This window comes from Eptesicus fuscus, chromosome 17 (assembly GCF_027574615.1).
Source record: "Eptesicus fuscus isolate TK198812 chromosome 17, DD_ASM_mEF_20220401, whole genome shotgun sequence".
Taxonomy (NCBI): Eukaryota; Metazoa; Chordata; class Mammalia; order Chiroptera; family Vespertilionidae; genus Eptesicus; species Eptesicus fuscus.
Window position 1 is genome coordinate 30,901,186 of NC_072489.1, and position 25,470 is coordinate 30,926,655.

The 25,470-nt window shown below is 35.2% G+C and overlaps 1 protein-coding gene across 15 annotated transcripts in view; it reads left to right on the top strand.

The window, feature by feature from the left end:
* PCDH15 (protocadherin related 15) overlaps positions 1-25,470 on the top strand; it is a 590,647-nt gene that overhangs the window by 300,483 nt on the left and 264,694 nt on the right. For 14 of the 15 annotated variants that reach the window (XM_054728735.1, XM_054728734.1, XM_054728732.1 and 11 more), the window contains 3 exons: positions 3,513-3,719; positions 9,769-9,903; positions 11,200-11,349. In XM_054728735.1, coding sequence (XP_054584710.1) covers positions 3,513-3,719; positions 9,769-9,903; positions 11,200-11,349 — 492 coding nt within the window. Of the gene's footprint in view, positions 1-3,512; positions 3,720-7,125; positions 7,147-9,768; positions 9,904-11,199; positions 11,350-25,470 lie in introns of all 15 variants that reach the window. The other variant, XM_054728731.1, reaches the window with a different exon arrangement.

Below are 25,470 nucleotides of genomic sequence, written 5' to 3' on the forward strand. Positions count from 1 at the left end.
GATTATTTTCATAGGTCTAATTTGACTTTTTATTCCTGTTTTATTGACTCACTTGTTCTCACCATGTAAATAATATGTGTTGTTGTTTTTTGTTGTTGTTTTTTTGGCTTCACAGCTGGCAGTAAATATTAACAACATATGAGTTGACTGTAAAAACAAAACAAAAAACTATACTAGTATGAGCTGACTGTAAAAATATCAGCCTCTTTCATGTTATAGAATGTTTTCTGCTTTCCCCTCACCATTCATACATTGTGTTTGTGTGTGTTTATTGAGGGAAGTGGACAAGTGATAAATTCTGTTACTTTCCATAGCAGTATTTGTATGTCCAGGATAAGAGATAATGGCTTGTAGATTAGAAACAAAATAAAGAGTAGAGAAAAAAATGTCCTGTGCAGAAGGAACTGCATATGAACTGATCCTGCTTTAAGCAGACCAAGGTCATATGGACCAGTTGATTTCATTTACTGTAAAAGTGATGTTTTCTAAGCATAGACTCTATCTCTTGTCCTGGTTAGCTGTGTTCAAAAGCCTGTTGTATGTCACAGAGGGCACTCCTAGAAGAGCTCCCATGCACACATTAATCAAAACCGCTGGATGTAGAAAGAGCGTATCGATATGTATGTTGTCAGGAGAAATATGGTTATGTGTGAAGAAGAATGCATGATTCTAGAAAAGGATACACATTACTTCAGTATGGTTGTCCTTAGTGCAGAGCTCATAAACCTTTTGTGCACTGGACCACTTTGACAATCTGCTGCCAAGTGAAAATTTAAATGAATAAAGTAAACTATATAACCTTAAAATGGAAATCTAATATATTGAAATAGAATTATCAAAATACTAAAAATCAAACAGTCATTTTTTGCAATGCTTTATATAACATTACTAGAGGCCCAGTGCACGGAATTCGTGCATGGGAAGGGGCATGTCCTTCAGCCCAGCCTGTACCCTCTCCAATCTGGGACCCCTTGAAGGATGTCTGACTGCCCTATTAGGCCCGATCCCAGTAGGATCGGCCTAAACGGGCAGTCGGACATCCCTCTTACAATCCAGGACTGCTGGCTCCCAACTGCTTGCCTGCCTGCCTTCCTGATTGCCCCTAACCACTTCTGCCTGCCAGCCTGATCACCCCCTAACCACTCCCCTGCCAGCCTATTGATGCCTAATTACTCCCCTGCCAGCCTGTTTGCCCCTAACTGCCTTCCCCTGCAGACCTGGTCCCCCCCAACTGCTCTCCCCTGCAGGCCCCTTTGCCCCCAATTTCTCTCCTCTGCTGGCCTGGTCACCCCTAACTGCCCTCCCCTGCTGGCCATCTTGTGTCCATATGGGGGCAGGATCTTTGACCACATGGGGGCAGCCATCTTGTGTGTTGGAGTGATGGTCAATCTGCATATTACTCTTTTATTAGATAGGATAGAGGCCTGGTGCATGGGTGGGGGCCAGCTGGTTTGCCCTGAAGGGTGTCCCAGATCAGGGTGGGGGTTCCCTTGGGGCATGGGGTGGCCTGGGCTAGGGGCCTGTGTTGGTTTGCAGGCCGGCCACCCACCCTCGCCCCCGGCAACCCAAGCGGAGGCCCTGGTATCTGGGGTTTATTTATCTTCTATAATTGAAACTTTGTAGCCTGGAATGGAGGCCTAGGCCAGCCAGGGCTGCTGAAATTTGGCTTCCTCCATTGCTGGGGGCAACCCCAGCCTCCTGCTCTCTCCAGCTCCGTGGCTGCTGCCATTTTTGTTGGGATTTATTTATTTTCTATCATTGAAACTTTGTAGCATTGAGTGGATGCCTGGGCCAGCAAGGGCAGGCGGAAAGCTTGGCTTCCTCCATTGCCAGGGAAACCCAAACCTCTCTCCTGCTTTCCGTGGCCACAGCCATCTTGGTTGGGTTTATTTGCATATTTGCTCCTGACTGGCTGGTGGGCAAGGCTTGTGGGTGTAGTGGAGGTGCAGTCAATTTGCCTATTACTCTTTTATTAGATAGGATTTCACAATGGGTTTAATAATTACCATAACTTCATATTATTATATGCATAAATTTATATTTCAATACTCAAAATAATGTGAAGTGATAATGTGATTTTTTTTGTTGCAAAGTCACCAGTACTTTCAAACACCACTATGATTGTTACCTACCCTCTTGAGTGATGAAAATGCTAAATTGCACCCTAACCAGTTTGGCTCAGTGGATAGAGCATCAGCCTGCAGACTAAAGGATCCCAGGTTCGATTCCAGTCAAGGGCATGTACCTTGGTTGCGGGCACATCCCCAGTAGGAGTTGTGCAAGAGGCAGCTGATCGTTGTTTCTCTCTCATCAATGTTTCTAACTCTCTATCTCTCTCCCTTCCTCTCTGTAAAAAATCAATAAAATGTATTTTTTTAAAAAGAAAAATGCTAAATTTCAATGAGAAGAAAATACAAAATTATCTTCTGGAGACCTTGCTCTTGGCTCTGGATTGAATAATCAGAGATATCTACCTGAGCTACTTATAAACTTCTATGACCAAAAATGTCACTATTTAACCTAGGAAAGCACTCCAGGATTTAATATAAAGGATTTAACTTTTACATTGAGTCGATTTCAAAATGTAGCTATTGCAACAATTGGGAAAACAGCAATAAAAGTTTATGAAAAATACTTTGAATCTATTTTAGTAAATTTGCATACTATTGAATTATGTCAATGATTTCTCCTAAAGTTTGAAATCAATTGTGATGAAATCTTCTCTTTAAAAAAAAACTTTGGATTGCTGTATAGTAATATACTTTTTTTTTTTTTAAAGAATAGCAAAGGTTGGTGTTTCCCACTCACAGCATGACCATATGGAGATTTCCTAGGAAAATTTATTAGAAATATAAATTGTCATTATTTAAAGAAAAAAACTAAACAGAAAAAAATACAAGAAAACATATTTCTAATACATAATATTAATTTAACTTGAATAACATTCCTAGTTAAATATATTTGAAATTCTACAGGTATTAAAATATTTTATCTCTGTTCCTTATGTGATCCTTTTGAGAGCTCAAATAAGGCCTAAATATATTAATTTTATATAGAATTATGAATTATTTGGGGACTTAATTATTAGTGTGGAATGAGAAGACATGGAAGAGATAAAAATAAGTATCATACTTTGAGTAATGAATCATCTTTTGTCTTTTATTTAAATATTTCATCAGCAATTTACTGAAATATCTTCACTTCTCAATTTTATGTCTAAGTCCATGTAAGCAGTTATCTCCTAACATTATGTTGTGACAGCTACAATAATTTATTGCAATGCTTATTGTTATTATCTTTAAAAATATACAGTGATTTTGATGACAAAAGATCAAAAAATTGATGAAACCATTTCCTCATTCATGTTTTCTAAGTCCCTCTTACTTTTAAAGCATTGCTTCTTTCTATAATGATACCAGTTCAAAAGCGATTCCCCATATATGATATGAAAAATGACATTCAGAAGGACCCCATAACTTAGAATTTTTAAACTTGTTTTTATTCTTTTCTAGGCTGAACAGGACAATGGTCATCCCCTCCCTGCCTTTGCCAGTCTACATATAGAAATACTGGATGAAAACAATCAGAGCCCGTATTTCACGATGCCCAGTTATCAAGGCTACATCCTAGAATCTGCCCCCGTGGGATCAACTATTTCTGACAGTGTAAATTTGACCACCCCTCTAAGGATTGTGGTTCTAGACAAGGACATAGAAGATGTAAGTTAAATATAAATTTTGCTCATTTTGTTAACATGTCTCTTGTTATACTTATGTCAATAAGAAATGTTATAAAAACCTGGTTATATGAGCTATAGGATAGAGAAAAAATATAAATGAGAGTCTTATTATTGTCATTTAATTCTATATCAAAGATAAGATTTAACAGGTATGTTTAATTCAGCAGCTGTTTTTTTCTCAGTTTACAGATATTCAGTATAAGGAAGAAAATGAATGTTTTTTTAGTAGTTTGCTAAATTATCAGGGCACACTTATCTATTCATATGGGTTAAAACAGTTTACATAATTGCTGTTAGGGAAAAATAATGGCATTATGCAATAAGTATGAAAAAAATCATGCTGGCAGCTCTGGGATGGGATTTGGGGGACTTTTCTGATAGTATGTTATTTTTTTAAAAAAAGCGTTTGAGGCAGCTCACTTGCTTACACTTCTGTCAGTAACTGTGATGCTAACTCCACTCCACTCCACTCATCATTGCCTTCTGTTTTTCTGGTACTGATACTAGCCACATAAGTGGTAAATGGTCCTAACTGGGTAGATCATAGTATTTTGCCTCTTTAGACAGAGTAATTGCTTTGAATGGTGGACAGGAAATCTATACCATGCCAGTCAGAGTCCTCCCAAGAAATGAAAGACTACAAAAAAAAAAAAAAAAAGGGAGGAGAATCTGGAAGACTTTAGCATTAAAGAAGTGCAAAAGAGCCCTAGCCGGTTTGGCTCAGTGGATAGAGCGTCAGCCTGTGGACTCAAAGGTCCCAGGTTTGATTCTGGTCAAGGGCATGTACCTTGGTTGCGGGCACATCCCCATGTACCTTGGTTGCGGGATTGTGCAGGAGGCAGCTGATCAATGTTTCTCTCCCATCGATGTTTATAACTCTCTATCCCTCTCCCTTCCTCTCTGTAAAGAATCAATAAAATATATTTTTTTAAAAAGAAGTGAGAATGAACCTGAAGCCATTGGAGCCATGCTTGCTGACATCATAGAGAAAATCTATTATCACTGAGAAAGAATGAAGCCTGACAGACAGAGTCCTATTGGGTTTCTGTTTTTTTGTGTGTGTTTGTTTTTAGGTTATCATTTCCCCAAAGCTATACTAATCCTAAAGATTTTCCTTTGATTATGTGACTACTACAGCATTTTCCAGTGTGTCTTTTTTTTAGACATATTGTACATTTGATTTGTCACTTACAACTCAAAAAGTCCTGGTCGGCACTTTATCCCTCTCCAGTTGCGTTGTCCAATAGAACCTTTGTGATGATGAAAATGTTCTGTGGCTCTGCTATTGGACAGGACAGGTCTTGACTGTCCCTGAAATCTCATTACATGGAGCTTTTTTTTTATCAGTTTAGTAACAAAGAGGACACTTTCAGATTTATTTTCTCCTTCTAGAAAAAAAAAATTAAAATTGTGCTCTAAGGGACATTGTAAAGAAAAGCAAGGTGTGGCTGAGGTGGGGGTGGGGGAAACTCCTGGGTCTAAAACCTTTAGAAAACAGCACTTAGAATTCTGCTGGATTTAATGCCAGTTAAGTTGTTAACTCCTCTGAGCTGTTTCCAAGCGGTGGGACAGCATGTTGTGGTCCTTAGGAGTTTGTATTCTCGAGTTAGTCAGCCCTGGGTCTGATTTCTGGTTTTACTGTAATAGCTGTGTGATACTGTGAGACTCATGATCACCAATTGCCCCCATTTTAGCCAATCACCTGTGATCCTAAAGGTATATGGTAGCAACCACTGCTTTCTTGACCTGTTCCTTCATTTGGGGCTGGTCGAGGTGAGCTTGGAGAGAAAATTTTCCTTATGTGCTGCCATGCATAGGGACAATAGCATGATTAATATGTTGTGTAAAAGTGTCAAGTAATTAAATAATGTGTGTCTGGCCACTTGTTTATTATTTAAGCCCATCTTTTATCTAAAATCACCTACAGTGAATACTTGTCATTATGTGCCCAGAAAGTAAGCAAGTATATCTAATCCAAAGTGACAAAGATTTTTAAAATATCCTATATAGTGTCTTTATATTTATAATTTAAATAAGCTTATAGAATGAGAATAACTAACATATACATCAAAATTTCTAATTATATAGAATTAACTGTTTCACAATATGGCCCATTCCTTGGTTGGGCAACTAATTCTTAGAAAGCTCTTTATATAGAGTTAAAACCAACCTTTTTGTAACTCTTCCATTATTCCTTATCTCTTCCATTTGTCAGCACACAGAATAAATCTACAAAATGGTCATTAATGTGTTTGAAGATGGGTGTATGCCCTTCCGAACCATTTCTTTTTCCAGGTCAAACAGTCTCTAAATCTTAAAATAAAATATAGTCAGTATGAGGTTAATGATCTCAATTAACAAAATAAAACTTCAAGGCCTTTTTCACTCACAGGCAAGAATTTTACTCTATGGTAAAGTCTTGCTGATTTTGAGTCAGAATTAGTGAAATTAATCAAAATCGGGATAAAAGTTTAAGGATACAGACAGAGACAGTTCATCTCATAGAGGTGTCAGCAGTGGAAATGGAGAATAAGCATCAGACATGAAAAGAGAAGTCCTCACAGCAGGAGTCGGCTCTCCTAAATTGCTCAAGAGCAGCCATGCCTAAAGGCAAATGCCAAGCACAGACTTGGATGTATTTTTCCAAAAATTAAGTGGAGTTCCTTCTTCAAATGTGTGGAAAGTAAGACACAGTTTTAAGAAACAGTTACAGAGATTGATGAGTTGAGTTATTCACAGCATATATTTTGAGTCAGAAGGGTCACCGTGAAACTGAAAAAAAGTGAACAAAATGTTTTTACTAATGCTTCTTTTCTACAGATATTAGACATATAAACATGTACAGATAAAAGAATCATAATTAAATATTTTAAGTACTCTTCACACTTTTAAAATAGTCTAGAATATAGGTATAACGGTAATGCACACGATTTTTAAGTCATGTCTGAGACCACCAAGTTTCCAGTGGCAGAACCATTGAAAGTTGATTATTTAATTTTGGTTATAAAAAAATAACAGGGAATAGTAATAAAAAGAGGTTACACTTGTAGATTCACTTATAATTTCATGTCAATTCACATCCCTATATATAGTGTTATTTCAAAATAAAAGTTTCTTTGAAATCTAATACACTACAGTGTTAAAGATATAATGTACTCATATGTTTTATAAATATTACTATGCTATCATGTATGTTATATTGGTTTTTTTTTCAGAACTAAGGAATAAAATATTTCTTGGAAAAAGTTGTTACTTTAAATGTACTAACTAGAAAAGGTGTTTTATTTGTTTGTTTGTTTGTTTTATTAGTGTACTCCTGTATGCCATATCTCGGTTTGTGGTCATTTATATTTACATTTTTTATTTCATATTTAATTTGTACATAGGTTCCACCTGGTGGAGTTCCTGTAGGTACTAGGTGTTGATTTTGTGTTTGTTCTTTTGTTAATTGCTGTGGTTGGATTTCTTGTTCTTTTCCTGTTCAGTTAAAACAAGTAGGCAATTACTTGTTATCACCTACAAAAATGTCTATAACTACTTTAAATATATATGCATATAGGTTTAAATTAAGTATATTTACATTATATTATAGTTATAGTACTATGAAATTGTGTAGAATCCAAATTGCAAGTGACTTAAAGATTATTTAATTATTAAATGATCTTTTAGTCTATGACAAACCTTGATAATTCATCACTGCATTCTTTCTGAAATGTTGTAAGGTTAGGGTCAAACCCTTTTCAACAAGGAACTTTAGAAAATTACTATCAACTGATTTGAATTGGCAGATGAAATAAATGTTTTGTAATTTTTGTATATTATGCTTTGTAACTTATGTGTGTACATAAGTATGCATGTGTATATACATATATATGTTTTTGTGTTGCATGTGCATATATATGAGGATGCATATAATCTTGTGTGTGTATGTGATATATTTTGGTGCCCATTGATTTCAAATGCAATGGTCTTTCCATATTTGAACATACGTCTTCTACTCTATATGACTAAATTTAAAATTTTCTACACTCATATATTTGTTTATATTTGAAATGTAGATATGTTTGCTTTTTCATCTATTTTTTTTGTGCTGTGAGAGAATATGAGTTTTTTTACCCTACAGAAAATAATACACAAACCACTGAAGTAATATGTCATACTTTTAGTGTATATTGAATGTATACTTTAGAGTAAAATAGTATTATCTTATGTCAGGGGGAAAAAGAACATTTATTAATTAGCCTTCTGTGCATATACTGATTTAGAAAATTAATATTTATTTTAAATAAATTAATAGACACAGGACTGCATAAAATTCACTGTCCCCATCAGAATATTAAGCCAGAGCATTATCTGTCAATTTACACTCATAACATGCCATAACTTAAACTAGCATTACCGTTACAAATAAATCTAAAATATTAAATTTGAGTGATAATTGGCTGAACATTTCCCAATCTGCCTTCTTAAGTTTTGTACTTAAAGAAATGCACAGATATTCACCAATGCCATCTATATACGCAATACATAGATACAAAAAAGTTACTATTTTAAATATTCATAAATATCAAAAGCTATATTTTAATCAGAGATGAACAATGCAGAATAGATTGTTATGTACTAAATATACCTTTTACAATAGTTCTCTACATAAAACAAGTAAGCTACAGTTCTGGGAAATGCTATTATAGTCTCTAGCTAGTATTATAAAAGGATCCAAGAAATTGAGACAATTAAATTATCAAAAGTCTTGAATGTTTCTGGTTATCAATTATGAGAGAGTCTGTTTATGGAGTCCTGGTGTTTATTTCATCTTCAAATGGGGAGCATTTGACAAAGAAACTCTGTGGCTTTCATAAAATCAGTACAATGCGCAGTCTTATTTTCACACACCATATTGCACTAGTCTTATACATATACACTGGTTCACAACTCAACACTCATTGCAGTATTGCCTTATCATAATATCTCACATTTAAAAATGCTTAAAATATAGGGTATTTTAATTAATATATCTAACAAATTTTCTAACAGAAGCTATGATATTAAATTAGATTTCACATTATACTATGCATAATATTTTAAAAGTTGCCATACTCTATATAAACACCTTACCTTCCTGCATCATCCCTTTTTGCTGTTTTTATAGGCTTCTTGATAAGCCCACTCTCACAGCATTTCCCTTTTACCTGCCCACCTGCCCTCCTATTCCACTATGCAGACACCAATACAAACCTCCTACTTCACATCTCTGTTCTTGCTCTGCACTGCATACCTTAATGCCTTGCATTTCAGTGATGGCAATATGATTGTGAAGGGTTTTCAATTCTTACTGGTAGTTAATGATCTCCCTTCTGAACTTTTGCAATCACTTCCTCTTTATGTAGTTATTTTTTCCTAGACTCTTTTATCAGACACATGCTGTAAATTCATATATTTTCAATTCTAATCATCTGAAATATGTTAATTACAATAAGCATGTTTTCCCCTTGGAGAATCCTTGCAGCATTAAATAGAACAAGCATGATATTTATAGATAATAAATTATACATAACTAATTTTATTTTACATTAAATATAGGAACAGTATAATAATATGCATATGTGCAGATTACATATGCTTATGTGCATATGTACAACTAAAACACTGCTCCATTTTTCTTTTTTTTCTTTTTTTTTTTTTTGAGCCCAGTGAAGTTCTGGAAAATATTAACATTAAATTAGCAATAAGACTATATTTAATTGGATTGTTTTCTACTTTATCCTTCTTTTTACAATTTTCCTTTTTATTCACATTAATTTTACTAGTACTTATTTTATTACTTTCTTTTCCACAAAATTAATCATTGTCTTTTGGACTTTTTAGCTTAATGATGAGTGAATATTCAGTGAAATCTCTTTTTTCTTTAGAAATCCTCAAGATGGTTATGCTTATTTTATAATAAACTTGAAAAATTATATTTCAGGTAATGAATTAATAGCTGTATCAATTGGTCAACAGTTTAAATAATGACTTTTTTCCCCCCAAAGACGAAAGACCCAGAGCTTCACCTTTTCCTGAATGATTACACCTCAGTGTTCACCATCACACCGACTGGAATCACCCGCTTCCTCACCTTACTGCAGCCAGTGGACAGGGAAGAACAGGACACTTACATCTTCTCGGTAAAGAGACTTTTGTATAGATGCATATGTAACAGAACGCAATGTCTGTGTAAAGCTGACAGGTCAGTTATCTGAGAGAAAAATCTATAATGTCTTTATGTAATGCCATAGGGAATATCATACTTCACATGGACATTTCTTCTTTCTGTTTATAAGTTTATTTAGCTTATATGACCATTCTTTCCAAACATTTTTAATTTTCGAAATGAAAACAAAAATATAGGCATTTCCTTCATCATACCCTTAGGATTGACTTCAATTGAGATAGTATAAACCATAATCCACAATGTAAGGAATTATTTCCTAAACTTTATTTTATCGCTATTATTTTTTGCTCTTGCATTTTTAATTTTGCCATAGGTTTAGGCCAGTGGATCTCAACTGGAGATAATCCTTGCACCTACCTCCCCATCGCATTTCGGATTCTCCAACCCCCCAACAAAGAATTATCTGATTCAAAATAACAGTACTACTGAGATGGAGAAATCGTAGGTTAGGTTAATCAAGAAAAGGAAAGCTTATTGAAGCTGTGAATCCAAATTTCTGAACTAGATTTTGTTAAGCTGTCAGAGGAAAATGGTCTGATAGCAAAGTACTGGTTTGGGGACTTTTAGAGTTCTTTCTGGAGAAGTTGACACAGCAGAAAACCTTAAACTAGAGCTTCCAGAAAACCCAAACTGACCGTTAAAACTTTGATACAGAGTGGATTTCAGAAGTCATTCAGAACAAGGACCATAGTGTTGCAGCACTATTTTTTTTTATCAAACCTTCTTAAAGTGTTAATAATGTAATTAAGATATTACTATTAACTAATGTCAATGTGTCCTTCAAAAATTGTCATTTTGTGAAGAGATTCTACAAATCTAGGGCACCTACTTTCTTGACTTATAATCAGCATTTTGGCTTTAACAGCAACTATTGAATTGTATACAAAATATGTAAGAATGGAGAAAAATTTCTGATCAATTTCATAAAAATTAAATAGTAGTTAACTCCTACGAATCAGCAATGTTATTGGCCCACTTCAGGCCTCTACAACATTTTACATATTGGCTTATTTAAAAGGTGCTTGGCATTGAATGCATTGAAATTAAAACAGAATCTCCTATAATTGCTTCTGAGCACATTAAAACATTTTAATTATATATACCATTATAGCTTTACTTCTTTTATTGACAGAACATATTAGTGTCCTTTTAACTGTGTAAATTACATATAGAAAACTTTATAAGAATGAATTCTGAACTGCTTATGCTTGCCTGACGTCTCTATTAATTGTATTTTTCTACCCCAAAGATGACGGCCTTTGATGGTGTGCAAGAAAGCCAGCCAGTTGTTGTCAATATTCGGGTGCTGGATGCAAATGATAACACTCCAACCTTCCCTGAAATATCCTATAATGTCTACGTTTATACAGACATGAGCCCTGGGGATAGTGTCATACAGGTAACTACCCATATAATTTGAGGGTATATGTCAAGTAGTTACGTTCATGGGCATATTAACCAATGTAACTCAATAAATTCACTCAAAAAGGGTAATTTGAATATACCCAATATGCAAAGGGTAATTTGAATATGCCAATGAAGCAGCCATACAGTGCTGCTTTTCCAGAAAAGGTGAAAGTTCTTGACTTAGTAAGAAAAAAAAAAAAAATCACAGTCAGATTGCTGAAGTCTAGGTAGGAATGAATCTTCTAGCTGTGAACTTGTGAAAAAAGAAAAAGAAATTCTCACTAGTTTTATTGCCACACCTCAGACTTCAAAAGTTATGGACACAGTGTGTGATAAGTACTTAGGATGAAAAAAAGCATAAAATTGTGGCTGGTAGACATGAAAAGAAAACATTTTTTCGATTAATGGCAACATGCTGTGCCAGAAAGCCTTGAGCCTATCCAAGGACTTCAGCAAGAAATGATACATTTCCTGCCAGTAAGTAATGGTTACATAGAATGACTTTGGACTGAAAAAATATAAAACTTACTGGGAGGCTGTGTGTGAGGATGAAGAAGCTGCTGCCACATTTCCAGTAGAGTTGAGGAAGTTGATTAGAGTTTCATATTCTCTGAGGTTTCAGGCATCTGCTGGGGTTCTTATAACATATCCATCACAGATAAAGGGGGACTACAGTATTTCTAGTCATTGATTGACTCAGAAAAATACATTTCTCTTTACTGAGGCACTCTCTCATAGGAAACAAAATTATAGTTTACACAGATAAAAGGAATGCCAATTATTGTCATGTTCTTAATTTAATTAGACCTGATTCTCATCCTTCCTATATAATAAAACCCTAATATGCAAATTGACCAAACTGCGGAACAACAGGCAAAACGACTGGTCAGGTCACTATGAAACACACTGACCACCAGGAGCAGATGCTCAATGCAGGAGCTGCCCCCTGGTGGTCAGTGTGCTCCCACAAGGGGAGCACCACTCAGCCAGAAGACGGGCTCATGGCTGGTGAGTGCAGTGGCAGTGGTAGGAGCCTCTCCCGCCTCTGCTACAGGCAGGCAGCAAGGAAGCCTGGGGTCCCAGACTGCGAGAGGGATGTCTGACTGCTGACTTAGGCCCAATCCCCTGGCTTAGGCTGGGGGGATTGGACCTAAGCCAACAGGTGGACATCCCCCAAGGGATCCCGGACTGCGAGAGGGTGCAGGCCGGGCTGAGGGACCTCTGCCTCCAGTGAATGAATTTTGGGCCACTAGTCTCTATAATAACATAATTAGAAATAAAAGTTTATCCAGATAAACCACCAGCAGGGCACTGGATACTATAACTAAGAAAACAATAGAATTATGTGGTAGAAATGTATCTAAAAAACGTTTGCTTTAGTGGATCAAAAGCTTATTTCTGCCATTTGCAGACTACAAAAAGTTAATTTCCCTTTTGTATCACTTTATAAAACAATCTTGCCTTAAAAGATGATTTTATATATTTTCCTGAACTATACAGATTATGAAGATAGATTTTTGTTTGTGTCAATATACTTTTGATTTTTAAAAATTTAATGTCAAGAAATGAAGCTTTATAATTAGTATTTTTAATATTATTTCTGATATGTTATAAAAGAGTGGTATAGCTATAAAACATCCTATAAGGGCCTTAAAATAATAGGAAAAAAGTTTTCTCATTGAGAGAAAAAAAAACATAAAACAAACTAAAATGATGCAGAACTGTTATGTGCAAATGCCTTTTAAAGAGTCACAAACTAGGCTCTTAGGCTCCCCCTACCCCTAACCCATCATCAACACTGCCTTTCCCCATTAACCCAATAGAAGAACATTTAGTTTACTCTTTGGTTAGTAATATGATGTCAAAAAAAGTAAAATTTAGAAACAAAGGTGACAATGAGAACTCTCCAACAAAGAGAGTCTTGGATAATAGGTTTTAAGTATTATAATCAGGTCATTTTTAATCTATCATTTTCAATGTAGACATGAGACTCTTTTGGCCTGATATAAGTAAATAACTATTTGAATCCACTATCTTCTTATTAGGTAGCTCTCCTGGTCTACAAGAAGTGGACAGGAAGTAGCTAGGTGCTTGTTAAATGTTCTCAGTTATAAATTGGTCTTCTAACTTTATATCTCTTATACTTAGTTATTGTAAAGAGAAACAGTGTTTCTATATATAGCTCATGAACCACACTTACAGGAGCACTGTCCTAAAACAGCATTGGCATCTTTCATAACTGGAAATGAAGAATAATCAGATTATTAGCACATCTTGTGTGCAGGAGAAAATCACTACTACGTGTGGGAATGATTTTTTTCCAGTTTATGCAGAATATCTTATGCTGGTTAAAATACCATTTTGTAGTCCATCAGTGAAATCTTACAGGTTGACACTAATGGACATCATGCTCTATTGTCTTAAGGTCTCATTTCACACATTACTACTTTTCTTGAAAAACCAAATGCTCAAAAAAAATTTTTTTAAACTCTATACTAAAGATACAGATTTTGATATATAATTTTAATATTTGAAAGATACAGATTTTAATATAGCAGTAAACTATCCAGTCCCTACTCTGTAGAATAATAATAGTCAACTATCCAGTCCATACTCCATAGATGCTATTCCTAAACTTTTACAATTCTCTTAAATCAATGGTTCTTAATTGAAGACTAGAATTCTTCCTGAGGAACTTTTAGAAATATTGATGCCAGACTCTTCCATGAAATATTTTTATTTAAATGATCTGAGCATTCATAGTAGAGTCATTTGGAGAGATTATATTTACTAAAACAAAGCAGCTCTTATATGCAGCCAGTTTTGAGAAAAATTGACATAAACCTGAGAAAATTGGAATGATTAATTCATTAAGATGGAGTCGTAGATGGAGCTGATTATCACCCTACTCCTTTCCATTCTTTTACTCTTCAATTTTTATTTTCTTCTCTCATACTTCAGACTCCTATCCACTGCTTTAAAGTACACATCTTCCCCTCACCTTCACCCCATACTCCACTAATTATTCCATCTCTTTCCTTTTTTTTTCCACTACAATAAGCTTTTTTCTACTGATTCTTTCCCCTTTGGCCTATAAACATCCTTAAATCTTCCCAGGCCCAGGTCAAAGCACTCCTCTCAGATAAATCTTCTTGCTGCTATTCCACTGTGATAATCCACTATGATGTTTTCAGGCTCTTGGACTGATTGATCAATTTATAAAACTGTATTAATTTATTATTTATTAATTTATTACATATGTATATATGTATATGTATATAATCTCTCCTTTACTAACATCATACCATTAAAATCATATGAAATCATAGATCTAATTAAGTCTATCTCTAATAGTCAAACACACAAGCATTTCCCAGTCCCTAATCTATGTAAAACTCAACTTTACCCTTCTATGGAAACCTTTCTGTTGACTGAAGGACTTTGTTGCTGGCTCTTTGTTAAGTTCTCACACTTTAAATATTAACATTCTCCAAAAATCAATATGGAGTTCCTCTTCATTTTATTCGTTCCCAAATTTTTAATCATCACCTCTATGTATTCTTATATCTCCCAAAGTTGAATGCCCTGTGATGATCTGAGCGTCATGCTGACATTACAGTATCTGTTGGACATGTGGATTTTTGACAGGTGCTTTAAACTGTATATATTCCAAGATAAATTAATTATTCCATTCATTATCTTCTAACACAGAAACACACAGATACAGACATACACAGAGACTCACCTGCACATGTCCTGTTTTCTTTGGAGGCAGCTGTATTATGAGGGCCCAATTAATCTTAGGCTATACAGGCTTTAGGCTTGTAACCTCAGAATCATGCTTCTTATTTTCCTCCTTCATCTGCATACATCCAGCTGATAGTGCAGTTTCTGAAACTGCTATTTCAAAATGTATCTGTTATTTCCTTTACCATTCCTTGCACTGCTGTAAATTAGGCTACTACAGTAGACTGACTGACAACATTATTTCTGCGTATTCAGTACCACACTGCTACAAATGATTATTCTGAAACGTGAGTCGAAACAGCTCCGCATTTTTCTGGAAAACCTACCGAAGAAAGTATACCCATAGAGATGCATACAGTTAAGACTATCTAGGTAATAGTTCAAATATGAGTATCTCACCTCCTGCTACATACCTCTAGGTCAGTGGTCGGCAAACTCATTAGTCAACAGAGACAAATATCAACAGTACAACGATTGAAATTTCTTTCGAGAGCCAAATTTTCTAAACTTAAACTTTTTCTAACACCACTTCTTCAAAATAGACTCGCCCAGGCCGTGGTATTTTGTGGAAGAGCCACACTCAAGGGGCCAAAGAGCCGCATGTGGCTCGCGAGCCGCAGTTTGCCAACCACGGCTCTAGGTAATTGAGATCATATTTTTGTTTTAGCATGGGATATCCTTGCCATTTCTATTTATTTCCACCTCAGAATCAGGTAGCAAGTGTTACCAATTTTTCCTCATATACTTATTGTATAAACCTACTCGATGCTCTTCCCGATGCCACTATCCTAGTGAGAGCCACTGTCAGCTTTTACTTGGATCAGTGTAATGCCCTTCTTTGGGCTTCATTTACGTCTCCTCTCTCCTCCTTCTCCATTCAGTGCCACAGTATTATTTAAAGTTTGAAAGCAAATCAATAATTCTCCTGCTTGATCCCTTCAATGATTTTCCACTAATATAAGAATAAACTCTATAGAAACCTGCATAACCAATCTCCTGGTTACTCTCCACCCAAAGTCAAGTCTTCTTCTTTACAAAGTGATTCCCCCCAATATTTCAAGTAACCACTTGACACCATATGTATTTTTTACAGTATTATTGACTATATTCTCTATGGACTTTACATCCCCGTGACTATTTTGTAACTACTAATTTGTTCCCCAATTACTTTATAATGCTCCCACTCTAACTAGAGGACTCCTACTCATATGCTTTTCATCACTGGATCTCAATTTAAATGCCGCTTCCTCAAAGAAGCCTTCTATAACTCTTTTGATGAGTTTTGCTCTTTATTATCCCAAAGCATCCTCATTTTTTCCTCGTGGGCACATTTAAAATTTATAATTTTAACCAACTTGGTCAGTTTCTCTCCTTAGTTTCTTTCCTTTTTCACTACTATTGTGTACTTAACACTTTGCATAGCAATTTAATAAATTTTTGTTTAATTAATGAATAGATAAGGAAATGATAGATGTAGGTTAAGGAAGTGTTAATGTAATTTCTATATGAGTGTTGGGAATTACAAAAAATATCAAGTTAGTGCATTTTAAAAAAGTAATCCACTGGACTGCAGGTGTATATTGAATCCTTAGAACAGCACTTCCAACCTTGATTATCTGGGAGAATCTTTCCAATGAAGGCTCTTGAGAGGCTAAATAGTCTCACTGAAAACATATCTGAGAAATTAATTACATATGCTTTTGGAGAGGCAACGTTGAATAATTAGCACATTTATTTGAAAACGAGTGTGTGTCAAGTGTCAGAATTTTGGGGCACTGTGCCAAATCATAGGTATTCAAGTAACTACTAACATTTATTTCTGCCTTTAATAACTACTATTGTAATAAGGAAGAAAGTTATATTAATTCAGTTTTATCACACATGACAAATAAGACTCACCTCCTCCAATTAAACATTATGAAAATTTTAACATCTAAGGATTTCTCAAAAATCTAAAGAGATATGGTCTGTAGATTAAGCTTTTCCATTAGATAAACTTAGGAATAATATTAATGATATTAATACAGTAATCACAAACATCTGCATTTTCAATATGTATAAGTAAAAAAGGAATTTTCACATCTGGCTTTTATATTATTTTTCAGTCATCATCCCCTTTCTCTGATATATTTAGAAGCACAGCTTTTCAGAGAACATGCATTTGTAAATGCAATTAAATTATTTTATATTTATACAGCATGCTTCTGGGTTATCGTAGTGAAAACTATTCATGGTACAATTTTAATAATTAACGCCTGCACTTGTTATGAAGCTTCAATTTAATTGTATGTGGTTTTTAAAATCATATAAGTTGTGCATTTTTAATGTCAAAAATTATTTTCTCATTATTATAGTTCTAGATATTGCTGGTTACTGGAAACTGACTTGAAATTTGATAATACATTATAATATACAAAATGTACAATATATTTTTCCTTTATTATATATCACCAAAGTATTTTAGGTTTTGTCAGCTGTTGTTTCCAAAAAAGCTCTTTCCCTCTCAACTCCCTTTTATAGTAAAGTATGTTCAATGTCAAAGCATAGTCATCTGTATAAAAGATACTTAGATAATGAAATGTTTCAAATACAGATTATCTTACAAAAAATCAGTGTACTAAATAGAGCAGTAAGGAATTCTTTAAAACCTACTAAACTTCCTTATTAAGTTTGGCAAAGGACTCAAACAAAAACATCTGGCAAGTCCTAATACATATATCAGATCCATATATGCAGGGTACCACAAAAAATTTTATTTACATTATGAATAATTATTACTTCCAATGGGTTAAATCTGAAAAGAAAGAAATATCAACTGAACTATCAGAAAAAAAGCGTGTATACATTTTTAGGGGAGACATATTTATATATACACACACATTTTTTTTCTGTATAGATTTTAATGTGCTTAGTACTAAACTATATGATCAGAAAAATACATAGGATGAATAACACATAGTCAAAATTCTCACAGTTTCATATATTTTGTAAGAGATAAGTATTATTCGCAGTGAAATAATCAGAAAATAACACAACCATTGTTGAATTTTAAATTAAATGGAACATACTAAAATATTATGGTAGTTCATTAAAAGTGAGTCAGGGGGAATATGTGTTAGAACAGTATTTTGGGGAATGCTTCATTGTTGATTACAACTACATGAATCTGCATGGATGTTTTAGACAGACAAGAGAAGGTTATATGATGTTGCTGGATGAAATGATGTAATGGAACCAAAGGCATGATAATTCTGTGAGGCGCTAAGGCTTTACAGAATTACAGGCTTTTCTGTCCTTTGTAATTTTTTATCCTTCTCTACTAGCACATCTGTTACAGATGTGTCTCCTCTTCTAGACTACAAGCTGTTGGACAGAAATTATTCTGTCTCTATTTTCTGCACACTCTGCATTTTTCAGAGCCCAGTGTCTGGCACAAATTAAGGTCTGAATTATGTATCAGTTTATGTATAAAATAATTAAAGAAGAAATATCCTGCATAGCAGAATAACTTAAATTTGGCATTGTATTCAACAGAAGTAATTCCTACTAGATCCTTAAATCGATGTGTTAAAGCCTTTGATATGGGAATTGATGGAAGCCGCCGACTTTGAGAAAATCTTTGTTTGAGGTAATGAGGGTAGACGTTGAGCAGGAGCGAATGCAATAGCATTAAAGCAATTAAGGTTCCAGTTTCCAGTGTCAGAGTTTGAGTAATGAGATTCAATGAACCTCTACAAAAGGATCATGAAGTTGCCACAGAAAAGAAACAAACACTTCAAATTCTCAAGCACTGTAAAGAAATACTTTAAAAAGTCCTATTGTTAATGTTTTATTCTCTGACTTTTTATAAGGAAGTGGAACTCCTAGATAAAAGAGATTCATCTCCAGTAAAAACAACAACAAAAACTTTCATTCGTCCATAAGAAAATGATGATGGTAGTGTTAACAGTGTTGATACCATTTTCTGGAATATATACAATTTACCAACCACTTATTCTACTGAGGTGCTCACCATCTTAGATTAATGTAGGATATGTTGAACAGAAGGGGGTAACCGTTAGCCTAATACGGTTTTTAGCTTCAAAGGATTACAGACTTACATTAAAGCTCCAGAGAGCATAAATTTGGAGATGACTAAATTATTCATTGCCCTATTTGCCTAACCAACAAGAGTGGTCTTGGGTTCAGTCTCTAGATATAACTTCTTAATTATCGACACTCAAGATGCATTGCTCCCTTGCTACATATTCCTGAAGCATTTCCTTAAAAGTTTTGCTATAGCAACTTCTATAATATCTAGTGCAAAATAGTGAACTTCACTAAGACACTGGTAATGATCAGAATATCTTTTATATGGTAAGGAGTTGAAATCCCCTCTGCAAAATATAGTAACAGCCATACCTTTGCCTAAATTGTCTGGTGATTCTTTAATATTTGAAGAATCATTTCATTCCTTCACTCTCTTATAACCTATTATAAGTATTGATAGAGACATTCAATTGTGTATGTAAGTTTTCCAAATGAAATTCTTCCTCTGGCAAATCTGTCTCCATAGTTCTTACCTAGTTTGTGAGTTTTAGGTTGCCTTCCCAAATACTCTTTCTGTCCTAGAGATCAGTGCCTACTTGTTTCATTTTTATTTAACTGTAAAAGTGAGTCTAAAATTCTTTTTCTATATCAGAGAGATGAGACAGAGATATTAAATGTGTAGAACAACACACTTCAATTAATATCACTGTGTTATTTTTTAACTTTCCCCAAAAAGACAGGTTTTTCTCACATATCATGCATTTCTACTACCAGAGTATGCATTAGGGACTCAGGGTTTGGGCTGGCATTATAACAACACACTACCCCCTAGGTATAAATTTTTTACTGATACAAACTTCTGGGTATCATTGCATTGCATCAGCCATCTATCTCACATTTTCCTAATGACTAATGATTTTGCAATTTTTTTAATATTCTTATTAACCCTTTCTCTATCTTTGGTGAAATATCTGTCCCAATTCCTGCCCATTTTTATCTGTATTGTTTGTCTTCTTAATATTGACTTGTCATTATTTTTCTTTAATAAATTATGAATGCAAGTCTCTTATTAGATATATGATTTGCAGATATTTTCTCACAGGATATGTGTTTTGTTTCTCATATTCTTAGTTGTGTTTTTTTGAAGAGCATAAGATTTTAATTTTGAGAAAGATTAATTTATTATTTTCTTTCTTTTCATAAATTACTAGAGGCCCAGTGCACAATATTCATGCACGATATTCATGTCTGGGACCCCTTGGAGGATGTCCATCTGCTGGCGGGGAGCGGGCCTAAGCTGACAGGTGGACATCCCCCAAGGGGTCCTTAGCGCTGCTGCTGCTGCCACTGCCACTGCCACTGCGCTCACTCGCCAGCTGTGAGCCCAGCTTCTGGCTGAGCAGTGCTCCCCCTGTGGGAGTGCACTGACCACCAGGGGGCCGCTCCTGCATTGAGTGTCTTCCCTGGTGGTCAGTGCACGTCATAGCGACCAGTTGTTCTGCCATTCGGTCGATTTGCATATTAGCCTTCTATTACATAGGATTATACTTTTGGTGTCATATCTAAAACTTTTGTGAACCTATGTTCTTCTCCTGATAGAATTTTGATAGGGGTTACATTGAATTTACAAATCAAATATATAGTGGAGAATTTATAACTTAAAATATTGAGCCCATCCATGAATATGGACCCTTTCCACAAACGGTAGGTCCTCGGGTTATGTCGGAGATCCATTCCTAGGCACAATGTAATGCGATTTTCGCCCTTAGTCAGAACCCACCTACATAAGCACCTATGTCACTCACCACATACACAGCAGTAATGAAGTGAAACAGTAAAACAAAATTTAAAAGAAAGATAACAATTCCTGACCTTTACATGTGGTAAGTAAATAAAAAAAAAAAAACTTAAAGCACATATGTACATACATTGAAATGATGGAACTTTTTTTTAATAAATGAATGGGATATGGTGACGTAACCACGAATCGATGTACGTCAAGTCCGACATAACCCAAGGACTGTCTGTATTCTTAAATTTCTTTCAACAATGATGTAGATTTTGCAGTTATTTTCTATTAAATTTATTCCTAGTTTATCATTTTTGATGCTGCTGTGAATGGGATTGATTTTATTTTTGGATTGTTCATTTCTAATACTAGTATATGAAAAGACAATAGATTTTGTTTAGCCTTGTTATTTGTGTGTTAGTTCTCATAGATTCTTGTAGATTCCATAGTATTTTCTTTTTTCTATCACCATTTATCCCCTTTATGCCCTCTTTCACCTTCCCTGCAATATCTACACTTGGTATTTTTCACATAGATGATTATTTCTTCTGCAAGTATAGTTTTACATATGCTTTTCCAATCTGATGGGTTTTGTTGTTGTTCCTTTATGTGTATTATTGCACCGACTAGAACATCAAGTACAAGGTTGAATAGAAGTGGTGAGATCATCCTTTTCTTGTTCCTGATCTTAGGGAAAATCATTCAGTCTCTCATAATTACATATAATGCTAGCTGTAGGTTGTATTGTAGATGCTTTGTATCAGGTTGAAGATATTCCCTTGTATTGCTAGTTCATTGAGAATATTTTTTCATAAATGGATATTTGGTTTTATTAATTGCTTTATCTATATATTTTTAGATTATTATGTGGAATCTGAAAATCCTCCTACCCTTGATGTCACCTATTAAGTAATTTTCTATCCACAGACCTACTAACTCTGCTCTTGACTATCAATCCTGTGTTAACAGAATTTGGAGTTGAATTGAGTCTGATCTCTCTCTCCTATTATAATAGTCTTGACATCTGTTGCAAAGGTCCTGAATAAAGTCTTCCTTACCATTTTTAAAATATGTTTTTTATCAATTTTTAGAGACAGAGGAAAAGAGAGGGATAGAGAGATAGAAACATTGATGACAGAGAAACATCATCTATCAGCTGCCTCCTGCACACCCCCTCAGGTTATGTGGCCTGACTGGGAATCAAACTGGTGATCTCTTGATTCCTGGGTCAACGCTCAACTGCTGAACCACACCAGCCGGGCTTCCTTACCATCTTTACAAATATCAGAATAGTTATTTATCTAACAATCTAGATTTATTTATATTTTAATTACCATGGTTTTCTTGTTTGTGTTTTTGTTTTGTTTTGTTTTTTTGTCTTGTTTTGTTTTGTTTTGTTTGTTTTTTGCTTCAACTAGATATCATAGTACCTCGGGATTTTGAATTTTGACCTTGAGGATAAATATATTTTTTTAATTATATGTCTGGAGTTTATTTGCTGAATCTGCTCCCTTAAGTGTGCAGCTCCTAACGTCGCTGCATGATGTTTGCTTTGATTCGTATTTTTAGTGTTTAGCTGGCTCTTGATAAGTCGTTTCTATTTCTGCATAGCTTGATGTCGGCCAGTCATTGAGACCAAGATTTGCACAAGCACCTCAAGACCGTGAGGCGTCCACCTTGGCGAGTTGTTCTGGGTTTAGTTTGGGGAGAGTACTGCAAGTCCAGGCGCTGCTCAGGGCCTCTGTCTGGCATTCACCTTTCCCCAGGCCTTCCCGGGTGTCCCCTCTGCGTGTGTGTGGTTCCAGAGAGGAGCAGAACGCTTATCCCGGCCTTCTGTTGGGCTCTTATTAGCTGGTTCTTTCTGCTAAACTCCTGGCTGGTTCACTGCTTATCCCCACGGGGACCACAACCTGTATTGGCAGAGGTGAGGTTTCTCTCCATTCAGTCCCCACTGTGCCTAATTCCTGTATCAATGCCACATGACATTCAGTCTGTCTCCTCTTAAGGCAAACCTGTTGCTTTCCATGGCCAGTCTTCCCCTTATAAGTAAACCTTACATGCTCTCTGCACTTGGTGGCAGTGCTGGGGAAGTGGGGGATAGGATGACACTCAAACATGGCCCTGACCCCTGCTTTTTAAATCTAAAGTGACAGCAATCTTCATGAGTCATTTCTTTCAATATGTGCACTTCACTTAATCTTTATAGTCCCAAATAGTGGGTTTTGACTATTTTGCTTGGATTTTTACTTACTTTTTGGAAAAAGAATTGTCTGACCTCTTCATCCCACCAGAACAAGGGGTCCTACTTCCTAGCTACCCCTTTCGTCTGCTAGTGAGGGGACCAGATATATTGTACAAAGGAGGGGACAGAGTATTGAAAATAAAGATTCCTGTGATTAAAGTGGAGGGAAGCAAATAAAATGACACTATATTGATAGGGCAAAATGCCTCTTCTTTTTACTGAAATAAGTAAAATGAATATTTCCAGGCATCAATTATAGTTTGTAGTTTGTTTTTATAAAAAAAAAAAAGAAAATTCCCTGTGGTTTTACATCATTATCATGTAAGTGTATTCATTTTATAAGACCCAAAATTTTATGTTAGGTATCAAAAATTGTAAGATAATAGATATGTCAGTGTACTGAATTCTTGCTTTTTTGAGTTAAAATAAAGGAAATACTGTCTGAAGGAATTGGAATATCACAAATTGTTTAATGTGACAATCATTCTGCAACCTATTCCACAGGTCTTTAAGAACTGTGTTTCTTATATCTTCACAAATAGACAAAACAAGGAACAGGACAATTCTACCTTATTAAATGCAAAATAACAAAATTAAAGATAGCAGCATGATACTTGGAAATAACTGTGAATGTCTTAAATTACAGTGTGTTCTTTTTTTTTCTACCAAAGCTAAAAATCAAAATAAACCAAGCCTCAGACACTATCTGAGTTTCTGGAAAGGGCAGAGAATGTCTCCTTAATGAGTATTTTTAAGCCAGTCCTCTGCACAGCACCATCTCTCACCTTTTATACTCTCTAAGTGAAATTAATTCAAAGTTAGAATAGACTACTGCTTTTTAAGTCTAAAGTTACAGCAATCTTCAAGAAATCCCTTACTAATAGACAATCTCCCTTAGTAATAAAAAGCACTAGATTGAAACAAATATGTAGATGATGAGGTTTCCAACGTAGTTTTTATCATTACGTATGCCCCATTTGTGTCTGTATATATCAGAAAAACCCTTCCATAATAGCATAAGTATCCTGTGTGTATCACAGAAATCACTATTGCTTCGTTTTTTATTTTGTGACTGGTATTTATGCTGTTTATCAAAACGTGTGTTTTTTTTTTCTCAAATTTATTTTTTTACCCACATTAGGTAAAAAATATTTCAGTCCATTTTTTGAGGACCAGCACAGTTTTATCATGATTTTTATTATAAACTAGAGACCTGGTGCACAAGATTTGTGCACAGGTAGGGTCCCTAGGCCTGGCTGGTGATCAGGGCCAATCTGTAGGGTGACCAGCAGGGCCTGCAGGCTGGGGGCAGCTCCTGCATTGAGAATCTGCCCCCTGGTGATCAGTGTGCGTCATAGTGACCAGTCATTCTGCCAGTCGTTCTGCAGTTTGGTGGATTTATGTATTAGGCTTTTATTATATAGGATAAAAACCATTCAAATAATTTACTGCCGTTCTCTTGTAGCCTTCTTATCTAAAATCATGTCACTCTCCCTAGATTTTCTGCCCTCAAAAATCAAGAGAGAATAAAGGATGCAGAAACTACTTTACATATTAAATATCAACTATAAGTGAATCCTTTAATTATTTATTTGCCTCACACAGTGATTCTCAAACTTTCTCACAGGCCATAAAACGCTCTACCATCTTTTACATGTCTCTACAATTTCATCACATGTTAGCCTTTCTCTAATTTATCATAGTCAGCTTTTCTCAGAGCCTTATTCATTCCCTTTTGCTCAGGATTCTCACAAGGCCCTTCCCTGTTCCATGAACTGCTCTTTTTTTTTTTTAAGATTTATTTATTATTATTATTTTTTATTATTTAAAGTACATATATCTCCTTTTTTTCCCATTGACCTTCCCCCAGCCTCCCCTATCCCCTGTCGCATGTCCTCATCCCACGCCCCCAGTGTCTTGTGTCCATTAGTTGTGCTTATATGTATGCATACAAGTCCTTTGGTTGATCTCTTTCACCTCCTCTCCAACACTCCCCAGGCTTCCCACTGTAATTTGACAGTCTGTTTGATGCTTTACTTCCTCTGTATTTATCTTTTTGTTCATCAGGTTACAATGTTCTTTATTTTCCATAAATGAGTGAGATCATGTGGTATTTTTCTTTCATTGCCTGGCTTATTTCACTTAATATAATGTTCTCCAATTCCATCCAGGTTGCTGCAAATGGTAAGAATTCCTTCTTTTTTATGGCAGCATAGTATTCCATTGTGTAGATGTATCACAGTGTTCTAATCCACTCATCTGCTGATAGGCATTTAGGCTGTTTCCAAATCTTAGCTATGGTGTAT